This window comes from Ambystoma mexicanum, chromosome 8 (assembly GCF_040938575.1).
Source record: "Ambystoma mexicanum isolate Mex_15411 chromosome 8, UKY_AmexF1_1, whole genome shotgun sequence".
Lineage (NCBI taxonomy): Eukaryota > Metazoa > Chordata > Amphibia > Caudata > Ambystomatidae > Ambystoma > Ambystoma mexicanum.
Genome location: NC_090929.1, coordinates 490,337,425 through 490,352,132, shown reverse-complemented (window position 1 = coordinate 490,352,132; position 14,708 = coordinate 490,337,425). Strand labels below are relative to the sequence as shown.

The window sequence follows — 14,708 nt, the reverse complement described above, 5'->3', positions numbered from 1 at the left end:
GTGGGTTTGAAACGAGCATGAAAAGAAATAACAGATCGACCTTAAACGTGAGAGTAGAAGAGGCCATTTCAGTGAACAGGGCAAGCATGCTACATCCCTGGGAGTTCACCTCCAGCGGACGGACACTGAGCAATGCCTCGCGGGTGTAGCAATTAGCTCTCAAACATGTGTGTTTGCTCCAGAAACGTGTGCTGTGGCATGTGCGACTTACACGTCTGCCCTGATCCGTCTGTTGCAATTATGACATCCATCAGGTACACATGATCTTTGTACTGCCCCCTTCTCGGTCTGCCCACCGATTAACAGTGTGATATGATAGGCTATTTATAACCCAGATGTTTCAAAGAGCGGACCCGGGGATCGAACCTGTGTTGCCCCGTGTCGCCTTGCTTCCAAGGCGAGCACGTTGCCCTTGAGCTATCCACCCGAGTGGGTCGGGGAGTCTCTGCCTACTTCTGCAAAAAAATGCCAATGGGGGAGCTGACCTGGGAAGAGCCCCCTTCAACCACCACACAACCGAGCACCAACCCCGAACCGGGGGCAGAGAAGGAGTTGGGCCTTTGCGCCGCATCCCCAGTCTGGGCAGCTCACCTGGTCCTTTCCTTCTGGGCAGGGGAGGGCGCTTGGGGAAACGAGGAGTGGGTGGGGTAGCTGGCACAGAGCGTGCCTAGGAAGGTGGCAATGTGCTGTCGTGGGAGACAGAGGAAGGAGAAACGCGGTATCTTAACCGATACACTAAGCCCCCGTTTTCCTTCACCTCACCCACCTGCGCCACCGAGGGTCCCGGCAAAGCCGCGGCGAGGAGGCATGCTGGAGACTCCGAACGAGAGGGACGCGCAGCCTTTCAACGAGGTAACACACCTTTCACTTCAGCCTTAAAGAGAGACGCCGCCGCCGTGTTTAACGCCCGGACACTGTGTGTGTGGATGTGTGTGTGTGTGCGCATCGACATCACACAGCAACGCAGCGACGCCACCTTCGCATCCGGAATAAACGCCGGGGCTGCCCCCCTCCCCCCACCCCGTCGCCCGCTAAGCCCTGTTAGGCTCCCATTTATAGCTCTGAGTTGCCAGCTATTAGCATACCGTGTCCTCGCAGTGATGCGTGGCCCACGAGCCAAACTGAAACTGCACTGTCACCAAAAAGGAAGAGCTGGAAATGCCCCCTCGCCCCCCCCCCTCCCCCCACCCGCCGCACAACCCTCGCTTGGAGCAATACAAACGGAGCAGGGGATGAATACTAGGACGCCCCCCCCCCCACCCCAGCCCCACCCGACCCCTTCCTGGCACATCTGCATTCATTTCGCCGTTTATTTTCCCTGGGGGTGGGGAGGGGGCCGGGGTCGGTGGCATCTGCCCATGGGTTTGTGTCTTTTTCTTTGAAAATGATGCATTGGTGTTTTTACCGATTTCCTGCGCTGGTATTATCACCCAATGTTATTTTTATGTAATTGGAGGGTGAGGGCCAAACCCGGGGCAGAGAAAAGGAGTAGGGGGGCTCAATCGGTGCGAGGCTGCAGTGAAGAAGCAGGCTTCGAGTTTCTGAGTGAGCAGGAATGGGGGGGGGTGAGTTGAATTATTAATGCACTTTGCAAGCGGCGAGAGTAGTTGGTGGCAGCAGTGTCCATTCCAGGCTGCTGCAGAAAAGGGGGGAAGAGGGGAGCTTTTGTGTTTTCGCACCTTCTGCCGGGGAAATAAAGGAGGGGGGCGGGGAGTACCTGCCCGCTTCTTTTTTTTCCTCGTTCTTTCTGGAGGGAGGGGTAGTGAGGAATTGAGGGAGCGAGAGCGAGGTAGCTTGCGAGGGAGGGGAGACTGTCGTTCCCAGAGCAGAGAGAGGTAGCGATCTGGAAGGGAGACCCGGGGATCCTGCGCCCCCCTTTATGCTGTCAAGGATTGCGGATTTTTTTAGGGGAAGAGGGGGGAAGGGGGGAGGGAGGGTCGGGGCGGCGGGGGGCTCCAGGTTTGGTTCCTGCGGATTGCTAGGCAAGGCAAGGCACAGGAAAGTGGAGGAGGGGGAATCAGCTGCTTGTTTGGGGGGTTGATGCTGAGACCCCCCTCGGCTCCCGAACCCCCCCTTTGGATGTCCGCGAGCTCCAACACAATGATCTTCATGATACTGGGGGCATCTTGTGTTATGGTAAGCGACCGTTCCGCTGCACGTCTGCCCTTCAATACAGTATTTACAACACACTTTCATTTTCCCCATATTTTATTTTCAATGCTCCATCTGGATATCACGTGTGTTTGTTTTATGTGAATTTGTAAAAAAAATATATATATATATATATTAATGGAAAAAAATCTGCTGCATTCTTTTGGCTTCTTCTTTTTTTCTTGGGGTTTATTCATGACTGCTCCCGTGTATTTTTTAGCAATGCAACTAGAGTCGATGTTTTGTGCCCTGCTCCCGAGTTGACCCGATGCCTTGGTTGTGGGCTCTTACAGGCACTCGCTTGCTTGATGGACATGAACACGCTGCTGGACCGCTTCCACAATTACATCCTGCCGCATCTGCGGGGCGAGGACCGGGTGTGCCACTGCGACTGTGGCAGGTGAGTCTACCCTCCGGCGTGCCGCTCCGCTGCCATGCGCATTGCTTGCTGGCTGGCTGGGTGGGCGGGGAGGCCGCGGCGCTGCTGCTGCTGCTGCTGCTGCTGTGCCCTCCCTGTGTTCTGTGTGTGTGTTTGGGGAGGTTGCGCTCACAGCGTGCACCTGATACTGCAGTCTCTCATCTGTGTGCATTCATGGGATGGACGTGGGGTTGCCTTGGGCATTCCTCCGAGGGTCACACGTGTGTGTGTAAATATATATATATATATATATATATGTACATACATTTATATGTGTCCTTAACATGTATTGCTGTGGAACGGTGGGGAGGGTGCACAGTCAGAAAGCATGTCCATCCAGTGCCACGTGTGCCCTTTGTATGTATTGTGGACGGGCGGGCGGGAGAGGGGCATTGTTTACGGGTATTTGTCTCATGTGGAGGCTGTCCAGGGCCTGTAGTAAGCAAACACTTTCTTTCTGGAGAGAAGATAAAAAATACTTAGCTATAAATAGGCGCGCGGACATTCTGCTGGTTTCAGGGTCAGACTGTCCCTGCCAGAGGCCACCATTCCGCTGGGGATTCAAGTCCCAGCACGATTATATACACGTGCGTGCGTGCGTGCATGCGTGAGTGTGCGCGTGTGGGTCTACATATAGCGTATATATACAATGACGTGTGTCATATGATACACGTCATTGTATATATAAACTATATATGCACCCAGACATATTACATATACATGTACACAAGATATTTACACGCCCACCTTTTTTCTTCCTTCGCCTTACATATATGTACGTATATATATATTGAAATGATCATATATACGCGCGCACACACACAGTAAATATTCGAGAAAGACACACAGGCAGCCACGTACACGTGTGTATGTGGTATGCACGCACACGCATGTGTCTGTGTGTGCTGACACACAAGTGCAGCAGCAGCAGCACGCACCCCGTCTCCATCAATGCAAGGTCGGGCCGGCTCCTGCCACAGTGTAGTTGGTATTCACGCTGCATCTTGAGAGGCTGCAGAAACCTCGCCGGTGCCATAGCTCCCGCACAGTGCCGCCGGCTCCCATCTCGCCGGCGTGGTTCCGGCGCCTTCTCCTCGCGCCGGGTCTTCTCACCCGCCCGCCCGCCCGCCCGCCGGCGGCACCACCTCCGAAACTTCACATGAAAGAGTCGCCGCCTCAGCCCACCCGCCGCAGGCAGCCTGGGTGGGGGGGGGGGGGGGGGGGACACGGGCCGGAGTGGGAGCGGCTGTTCTGTTAGGGGTCACCAAATGTGTCATCTTCAGATGTGCCGCAAGGTCACCCCTAAAGAAGTCCATTTTTTTTCTTAATTATGTCTCGTTTCGGTGCACTTCAGATCACGTGCATCTCCCTGACACCTGCTCCCCACAGGCCTGCTTCCCACAGGCCTGCTCCCCACAGGCCTGCTCCCCACAGCTGCCCTTTGGTGCATAGACTGTACTCACTGTGGTTACAGCAGTGGTTGTCAAACTGGGGGGCTCGAACGAAGTCCAGGGAGGGCCCAGACTCTTTCAAATGGATTAAGATAACAGTTTTTGATATGATAAAAAGGATTAAGGTGACTGCTCTTAATAGAAAATATAAGCAGTAGAAAATCTGGGTATATTTTTAAAAGTCTGCACCCCCCCAATCAGGTTATCTATCCTTTGGGGGAGTGGGGTGCCCATAAACAATATTCTTACTGAAGGGGGGGTGGGGGGTTCTGTATGACATTTGAATACAACTGGATTATATAAGTATTCCCAGTGACTGCACGAAAGCCAGCACCCCTTTCTTCGGGCAGTTCTACCATCCCAACTGGGGAGGGGGGGTGTATATGTGTCTCTGCTCCCATGCACATCCCTATACACAGTTATATGATAATAAACAGTATCCAGACGTTCATGTGTTTGTGAGTGTAGGTGTAGGTGTGTGTGTGTGTGCGCATATATATATATATATATATATATATATATATATATATATATATATAGTACACATCTCAATTTGATACAGAGGCCCCATAGCAATGCATATTGCCATTTAACAACCCCCTCCCCTTCGACTCATACCCCTCTTTTTGAAGACATTGCATACATAAAAGACAATTACAAAAAACAGCTATTTTCATCCACCCGGGAGCTATTTTTAGCAGCGCCCTCAATATGCCTAACTCGATGGAACTCAAGTCTGATTGTGTTAAATTCTCGTCGGAGGCAGAATGGCGGCCTGAAAGTCTGGGCGTGCTTTGGGTTGACTTTATTATGCAGCAGACCCTGGCGTGCATAAGATATGTGTCCACAATGACGAGGGTCACACATATTTCCAATCTAAATAACACATGTTTTCATGGCATTTTTTTGGGAGATTCTAGAATATTTATTCAAAACAAAGCAGGACCCGGTTTGAAAGACGTGGCATTCATTCTGTTATATACCCATTAGAGCAGTGGTCAGATCTGTAGCAGATGCAGCTTTTGGTGCCAGGAGGGCGGATAATTGGGCACCCGGGAGGCTGCAGGGCGCACTGGGCACCAGGGGTGAGGTAGGGTGGGGGCCGTCTCTCCCACCCCATCCTGGCTCTGCCACTGAATGGTCTTCAAACTTTTTTGGCCTGGACTGCCCTGAGAAAAATGTGAGCAGGCCAGCCCCCCCCCACCCCCCAAAAATGCCAAATGGACATTAATTCCAAATGACTATGAATTGTCACGCGCTGTCGCCACACCCTGCTCCCACTATAGTTCCTGTGCTTTCAGCCCTGCTCCCATCACAGTCTCTGGACTCCCTCATCCCACTCCTAGCCCAGTCCCAGGCTCTCCCCACCGTGCTCCCACCAAACTCCCTGGGCTCTCCCCACCGTGCTCCAACCACTATCCCATGGCTCCCCACCCATCCTGCTCCCATCACAGTCTCTGGGCTCCCGCCACCTGGCTCCCAGCACAGTCCCAGAGCCATTGGTGGCTGGTGATTTTTTTCAGTGGAGGGGCAAAAATATCTCCCCCAGATATGCCATATCGACTGTGCTTAGCGACGGAGCCCGAACCAATGAAAGGGGCTTCCGGGGCAGTTTTCCGCCCAGGAATAAAAAGCTGTTAAAATGCAGCCTTTTAGAGCACACTTTAAAAAAAATTGGATGAAAAGCCAAACCGTTTGCAGACTTTCAGTTGGCACTGGCGGGCATAGGGGTGAGGCATGGTATTCTCAGGGCGACCCACACACGAGGAAGCACCAAACATTGTCTCATATGTGGAATATGTTGCAACAAAGACATCATTTTCGCTATCCTCACACCGTACACTTCTAGTAAACCACGGGTGAGCATTTTTTGAGCAGCGTGCACTGGAAACTGAATCACTTCCCCACATACCTTGCCAGCTCAGGTTGGTACAGATATGTGTTTAGGTTAGGATTCCCAGGGCAGAAATAATGTGGTTTTTATAGAGATTACTTGAACAAGTACACAAATCGCACACTAAACAGAGCTGACAAAAAATAATAATTATAGAAACGTGTTGAGCAAAAAGTGTATGACTGTAGATTCGTTTAACCTACCCTGAAAAGATTTTGACACACATGGAAACAAAGTGCATGATAAGAGCACCTGCGTGCAGTCATTGCTCTTGCAACTTTATTGACCCTTCCTATCCCACTAACGCTAGTCACTCCCAAATGCTATGTCTGCACTCATCTAATCACACAATCAAACGACTCTGCTTATAACAAAGAGACTCACGTTTCTTTATTGGCACGAGAACTGCAAAGCCAAAAATAAATTACCAGGGACAGAGCCCTTCATGTTCTGGGTGTGAACAGCCAATCCTGCGTCCTCCAGTCATCTGGACCCTGTGCAGTCACCCTTGTCCCTGCTCCGAGAATGGGCCTATGTCAGGGCTTACAAGATCCTCATGGGATGGAGGGCAAAGCAACCCAGTTAATGTCTGACTCCTGCGTGTGCTCTGATGCTCGATGTTTACTGTGGCTGTCTGAACCATGCCTGTTAGGGCCTGATTCCAGTGTCGCAGAGCACTTAGAAGTGGGGGTTGTGGAGGCACATTTATGCTATGGAAGACACCTAAACACCTATGCAAACAAGCCGCTCAGATAGCACAGCGAGTAGAGTGCTCGCTTTGACCGACGCAGGTTTGTATCCCGGCAGGGCCAAAATCAGCCTTTCGTCCTTCCAAGGTCAATAAATGAGCACTACGCACGTGGGTGATAAAGAGCAGCGCTCAGATGCCTGACGGTTCGTAGCGCTATATTACTGCAAAATTATTATTATTATTAAGTGAATCGGGTATATATTAATAGTTCCAGGAAATGCCAGAAACAAACTGTAATCAATGACTTTAAAGTAGCTCACCTCCAAGTCACATCTTAAAATCCTGGCAGGTTTAATGTTCAGCTGCGGCATAAATAATTTGTGTGTTTACAAAGTTTTATTCTAAAGAGTTTTGGATAACAAGAGTTAAGAGGAAACACATTTCTCTTTTTTTTTTGGTCTAGAATCTAGGTGAAAAGAAAAGTACATTCCCCGGCCCAACAGAGGGTCGCACCGCACAGTTTGAATACCTCTGCTAGAGGGGGTTTCCTAGGGCATGTGACCAATGCAAGACAAAAGGACCCCCTAGTTGTCACCACTGTATGTGAAATGTCGCCAATCAGAAACATTCCAGACCCAGCTTCACTATTATTTAAAGAGTTATAAAAAACAATTGTATGACAGTTTATTGACACCAAAGGCCACCACATCAACACACGTGTTTTTTTAAAATGACAAGATAACGAATGCAGACCTCCCTGAAGCAATGATACATACAGACAAGTCAAATCCTAATATCAGAAATGTTAGTCTTACATGTAATCACAGCAAGTTTTGATTGTCAAACACACTGAACAAAGTAGCTGTCCTAAACATCATCCTGGCGAGGTGTTCAATTTAGAGTGTCTCAGTCCCCTTACCTGCCAAACCTGGAAGCATTGAATCATGGGATACAAAAAAAGTCAGACTAGAATATGGTTTTCTGATGATCCCCACTTATCTTGTCATCTTAGGAGGGCTTTGTCACTGGCAGTAAGTGGGGCGCTGTCCTTAGCCTGGCACTGCTGCCATGTGGTGTTATGGGGGCTGCCCCCACACCACCTGATTGCACTCTGGGACCCCTGGTGATCTTGACTTAGCTGTGTTTTGCATGGATTGCCCGACGCATTATGTTCACGAAAAATTCTGTTGTGTTATAAATCCAATAGCGTGCACACAGCAACCTGTACTGCCTGAGCAGTGTCAGCGTTAGCACACATTTTCTTTTTAAATCGGGTGATCAGCTCGTGGACATAGAGCTCTTTTTTTGTCTCAGCTCTTGGGGATCTGTGCCACCAAGAGGTGGGACAGGAAATAGCTTTTTAATCAACCAGCAATAAAAGTGATGTCTGTGTGCAATAGGTACCGCCCATGCGCCACCTTCTGCATGCATGAGCTTGCTCTCACCCATGAGGGCACAGAGCACCCACACCACCACTGCTGTTATAAATTAGTTAATCCAGATGATTGGATCTACACTGCAGATGACCAGGAGTGGCTGTGGGGGGAGAAGCTGGGGCGTGGGGGGCGAGAGACTAACTGGGAGCACCTGAATGGCCACTAGCCCTAGCCCTGGGGTCTGCGACCTTTGGTTCTCCCTATATTTTGTACTACAATGACTGTCAGCCCTAGCCAGCATTGTCGTGAAGGATCATGGGAGTCATAGTTCGAAACATCTGGTGAGCCAGAGGCTGCAGACCCCTGCCCTAAGCCAACATACGAGCACAGCACCTGGGGAACTGGCACCTATTTCTGCAGATGCATAAACAGTTTTATGCTGGTTAAAAAAAAAACTGTAACTAGTGCACAGCTGGTATCTGGCCCTGAAAGTGCCCAACCATTGCAGTTCCCTTCTCTCTGGCAGAAGTTGCACATGGAGAACATGCTACACTACACGCACTCGTGAGTTTTTAACTGAGATAGGCTTGTTCTAATTTTCTGTACTCACAACAGCAAACCTTTTCTTGTTCTTTTTCTTCGTCCCTCCTCTTCTGTTTTCTTGCAGAGTAAGCTCCGGGCCATTCTATCGGGCTTCTACGCAGAATAGGGCCTGAGCGCGCAAGGCCCAACCAAAATCTGTAAATGCTGACTCAGAAGCGCTATGTGGGCATTTACAGATGTTAATGTCACTGCGGTGGGCCCAACTACATTAGCCTCAGGCTCCACCATCCAGACAATCCTGCCTGCGCCTCTGCTTCTAGGCACTTATTCTGTGTGGCCGACAGTTATAGCTGCTGACCCTTACAAGGGCGGGGTCACCAGCGTAGGCAACAGCCATTTCCATAGTTCCAAGCCCAGATGTGCCAGGATTAGAGGCCCTTGAGACAACGTAGAAGAAGGACAAGGGTATTGGCTCCACATCGCAAGAGACACTGGCATTACCCTAAAGTGTGGGGCAGCTGGGGCAAGAAATCAGGACCTAGTACCAGGCATGTAGAAGCAACTAATCCCATAGGGTGCTTTTAGTACATTTTTGCACCCACTTACTTGCGTCTCCAGAATCTTTTGCTACCAATCAGAAGGTTGGATTAATCTTTCTTTGACCTTCTACTGGCCGGTCAGTGGGTAGACCTACGGTCACAAGCATGTGTACATTTATATAATTTTATAATTGGTTATTTAGAACGCGCTTAATACCCGGAGGGCTTGCTTTTAAGGTGAGCGTGTTGCTCCTGAGCTATCCTCCCGAGACAGTTTCTCCTACAGGTAGGAATAAAAGTGGTCATATGACCATTAAGCTCCCTCTTCACCGCAAACTCCTTCTCTTCTACAGTGTCATACTGCATGGTCTTACAAGAAGTGGTCATTTTGAAATCTGGGATGGGTGCTGGATCTTCTAGGTACCAGCTGCACTGCAGCTCCTACCAACAATGCAAACATAATCCTTATTTCGAGGCCAGACCTACTATCACGAGGAGAGGGCAGTCTGCTTATAAGCTTTCTCTCCTCCTCTTAACTCGAAAGCCTGTTTTTTTGAGAAATGAACCAGTTACCCATTTTACGGTCTCTGTGTAAATTTGACCGGGCATCTTCCCACAGATCTATGTACCCCTATGTCAGCCACGTTAGGAGGAATGACCGACTGTCCTCACCAGAAGGGGCAATGGTAAAATGCCGAGTTTCCTGAATGAACCAAGCAAAACCAATACATTTACAAGTGTTAAACACCTCAAATTAAAACGTTCAGTATAACAAGTTAAAATCGAATCCATAAACGTCTTTTTAAATTAGCACATTTTTTATATTCATGTAATATAAAACTGTCTACATCATCCAGGTGTTGTTGTTACTCCGAACAAGTTAATTCATTGCATGAAAATGTTATTGATGTTTCTGTATCATGGAAATCAGCACATTTCGTGTAACACTCTCTTCTTCAGGAGTGAACTGCTTTATTGCTACACCATATGCGACAAAAAAATTCTCTTCACATCCTTGAATGTTTGTCTGCACCACCGGCCTTTGTGTGACCATTGTTGGTTGAGCTATCGGCTCACCAGTGTCAGAGACATGGCCTGTTCTTTTAATAAGCGAGAGTAATCCTCAGTGCCCAACCACTCTTTTATTCTGAAGATAAGGTCAGTCTTGCATATCAATGAATGCATGTGGCTTACTTTGCTTTTTCCTAACGTCCTTATTGCAGCCTCAGTTGACTCGTGTAACTCACTTCTTTTAGGGGCACCCCAACTGGTCCTCCAGGCTCTATAATTCCTGTCTAATAATGAATCCAGAGTGTACACTAATAGCTTCAGGTGGGGACATACATCCAGTCCTAGAGATGTTGTGTAGGAACTCCTTTTAGGCTTTAAGAGTTACAAGGCATTTTACAGCAAAGCACCTTCCCATATAAAATAGGACTTCCGTCTGTAGTGACCTATCAGAGCTCTGATGCCTAAAGATCAGTTAATCATTTCTAATTCCTGGTGCAATTAATCATACAGGTGTATGAAACACCACAGTGATTATACTATATAATCTGTATACATAATATTTATATATATATATATATATATATATATATATATATATATATATCATATAATTAAAGGCTAGATGTATGTTTGCCTGAAGCTGTCACACGCAGTAGAGACTGCCCGTTTCCTTCTGTCACCGCTAGAGGGAGCTGTTGCTTTACGCATACAATAATAAGACTTCAAGTTCATCTTCCAGGCAGGCAAAATGTGTATTTCAATAATGATAGAAAACAATTAGCTGCAGAAAAGGCCCAAGGCAGGGATACCACTTTAACAGCATACTTCAAGTTGCATGAAGAGAATCATGATGCACATCAATTGTATTACTCTGACATCCCTCAACAATATAAATTTGAGTCCAAAACCTGTAAATGGAATCCAAGACAAAGAGGAGCAGATGCAACAATTGGCCATATTTACTCTGTTGATCGTTCATCGGAATCTGAGAGATTCTGTTTGAGGTTACTACTCCTCCACATACAAGGAGCAAGACCCTTTACAATTTGTTTTCTATTAACATACATTATGTTAAAATATACCACATAATATATTTACACTCTTAAAATGTCTTCCTTTACGCACTTTAGCTTGTGTGCACATGCCATTACACTAATATATATTTAGATGTATATATATTTTTATATATGTATCACATTTCTTATTTTGATACAGTGCAAAAATCACAAAGTGGAGTGTTGATGCTTGTTTTGAATCCTTAGAACCTTCCTCAGGGCTCACTTGTTGAAATGAACAATTAGTATAAAAATTACTATCTTGCGTTGGCTTAAGGTTATAGTTGATAGGATAGTTGGAGAATTCTGAGTGCACACATGAAGCATACTTGGCCCGTGTCTACATAGCTGCCATAGACAGGTTGAGAGAGCTTTGGGGGAAGTCCTTCAGCATTCTGCACTTTATTGTTAAAATAATGCTGGGCAGTAAGTTATTGGTTCAATATATATATACTGCATATGATAAGTAATCTTTCTTCATATGTGTTATTATTTTCAAAGAGGTTTACAATAATTTGATGTCAAAGCATTGTAAATCATTGCATCATTTTTTATGCATTAAGCACTTTATTTTGGGGAATTTCCCTACAAATTCATGTTTTGCTTTACTCATTGCAAACTTTTGCACAAACAACATGCATTTGAACTTTATGTTATCTTCATTTCCTTTTGTAAAATATTCCCTACATTTTAAACAGTTTTGTTACCATTGCCCTGACATTCGCATATTTTACTGTGGGAGTGAATAAATCACACAATTTTCAGGTCTAAGCACTACGCAGTTTATACAATGAAAATTCTAAATACATAAGCCGTCTGGTTTCACAACAGTGAGACATGTTGTTAACATGGCCGACAGATTTGGAAGAAAGTGATGCACTATATTACTGGCTGTGCTTGATTAGCAAAACTAAAGAAGGGATGTAAATGTGCACAAAGAGCTATATAGTTAAGTATAAAAGATGGGGTAGTTCACTTAAATGTTTGTATGTGATCAAGCGAAATGTGAGTGGCAAAACGTATTGTATGGCCGCTTTTGGCTTTTGTCATGAGCTTTGCTTTGGGGATCTGAAAATAAAGTGACTTCACTTTTGAAGACCTTGTCCACTTGGTCTTTGTCTGCTGTGCTGCCGGGTTTTGGAATGCAATTCACGGTACTATTGTAACACATCTTGTATTGCTGTGTATAGAACATATTTTTTATTTTGATGCAGTCAAAAATCACAAAGTGCAGTCTTGCTGCTTGTTTTCAATCCATCCTTAGGACCTTCTTCAGTGGTCACTTATTGAAATGAAAAATGAGCATACAAGCTAATATCTTGCCACACAGCTACACTTACGACTCCACATTCGTGGAAAGTTCGAAGATGTGGAGGGCATACAGATACCTGACTCAGCTGCCAAGACATTCCTCCTCACCTACTGGACAGACCTATTATATGAGATTCTTATAACAGTCCTGTAGACAAACATTCTTGATGCCTTCAGCATTCCAAGGCCATTTACATGTCAGAGATGTGCTTTACAAATCCCACCTAACAACACAGAATAACACACATCTTGTGGGAGGGGAGGAGATGGTGACGAAGGGCTCCAGGGCACCGGACATGGCAGATGCTCATGTATTCGAAGTGAAAGGTACAGAATGGAGCATGGGCTTTCATCGAGAGATTTATCACACGGTCACATGTTCCTGTTTTGCTGGCAATTTCTCCACAGGTGCTAAGGCAAAGTGCTGGTTGCTGCAAATCCAGCATTGCCTGAAGTTGTCACACGTGGCATGGGGCCATTTAGCAGCTATTATTGATCTTGTGTGCACAAGATGAAAAAAGATGTTTTTCTAACTGACAAAAAGTGTCAAGTTCTTAAAACAATTTTGTTTTAAATGAAAGACTTATCTCCCGGTGCACGTTTATTGTGGCAATACGAACCACTGCTAGCACCCCACTCTCCATTGCACAAGTACCCCGGCACTAGGTACCCCTACCAGTCGGACACCTAATACATCTCTATCCTGACACTAGGTACCCCTTCCAGTCTGATGCCTAGTGCATCTCTTTCCTGATACTAGGTACCACTGCTAGTCTGATACCTAGTTTAGTTTAGTTTAGTTTATTATTTTGATAATGCGCTCTCCAAACCCAAGGGCAGCCGAGCGCAGCAGTTGCAAGAATACTTAGGCTTAGGTTACATACATACAGAGGATACATTAACATATATACAATACACTTATACAATATACATGAGATACAGTATGTGAGTCTCATTGGTCAGGAGTCAGATAATCAGATCAAACAGATAATCAGATAATCAAGTGTCAGAGTCAAGGTACGCTGTGAGAAGACTGAGATCAGTAGGTTAATTGTCGTTAGTCCAAAGACAACTTTTCACCTTACATCTGAATCTAGAGTAGGGGAGGTTGGTTCTCAATTCCATAGGGAGTGCGTTCCAGGCACAGGCAGCTCTAACAGGGAAGCTTGCTCCACCTGCTTTGGTTAGTCTAAATCTGGGAGTTTCAAGTAAGGAGTGATTAGATGCTCTGGTGCGGCGAATAGAGGATTTTCTGGTCAGTCTAGCTGAAATGTATGGGGGCGCAGTGTTGTTTAGTCCTTTATGTGTGAGAGATAGCGTTGTAAGGAGAACTCTGTCACTGATTTTTAACCAATGATTGTCTTTCCTGATGTTGGATATGTGTGCTCTACGGGTTATGTCCAGGGCTGCTCTAAGAGCATTGTTCTGCAATATTTGTAGTTTATTTGTGACAGTTTTATTAGCGCCCACATATAGGGCGTTGCAATAATCTAGTTTGGACATTACTAGGGCATTGGCAAGTGTGATACAATTGGTTTTAGACAAGTAAGGTCTGCAAGCCCTAATTAATTTGCAAGTATAGGCTGTGGAGGAAGCCAGGGAGTTGACTTGTTTTTTGAGAGACAAGGTGGAATCGAGGTAGAAACCTGGTGTTTTTACCTCAGCAGCCACTTTAATTATATTGCCATCTATATTGAAGGCGCAGTAGTCAGGGGTGAGTTTTTTGAGGGTGGAGTCGGAACCCAGGATCAGTATCTCTGTTTTATCGTCGTTCAGACAGAGGCCGTGAGAGGCCATCCATGTCTGAATGATGAGGTTAATCTTGTTAACTAAAGCTGTGTCTTCGACAAAGTTGCCAGATAGAGGTATGAGGATCTGTGTGTCGTCCGCATAGTTGGTGTAGGTTACCCCCAGTCTGTCAAGTTTGTCGAAGAGTGGCTTAGTGAAGATATTGTACATTGTGGGGGAGACACATGAACCTTGTGGGACGCCACATGTGATATGTATTGGGTCCGCTGAGGCTAATGGGGAGAACACTCTCATCGTGCGGTTGTCAAGGAAGGATTGTACCCAGGCTATAGCTTCGCTTGAAACATGGGCAGCAGACTCTAGGTGGTTGCATAACACTGCGTGGTCCACTAGGTTGAAGGCCGCCGATAGGTCAAGGAGGAGGAGCATAGCTGTTTTACCGTTATCCTTCAACTCGTCGATTTGCGTCTTAAGGTCGATTAGGGCCGTTTCAATACCATGTAGTGGTCTGAAGCCAGG

General features: G+C 46.6%; 1 protein-coding gene across 3 annotated transcripts in view; it reads left to right on the top strand.

The window, feature by feature from the left end:
• The first annotated feature begins 662 nt into the window (after positions 1-662).
• Positions 663-14,708, top strand: part of TMEM240 (transmembrane protein 240) — a 470,363-nt gene continuing 456,317 nt past the window's right edge. Inside the window, exons 1-2 of one of the 3 annotated variants that reach the window (XM_069610132.1) lie at positions 663-852; positions 2,372-2,551. In XM_069610132.1, coding sequence (XP_069466233.1) covers positions 2,460-2,551 — 92 coding nt within the window. In that variant the 5' untranslated portion in view covers positions 663-852; positions 2,372-2,459. Of the gene's footprint in view, positions 853-1,952; positions 2,137-2,371; positions 2,552-14,708 lie in introns of those variants that run through there. The other 2 variants (XM_069610130.1, XM_069610131.1) reach the window with 2 other exon arrangements.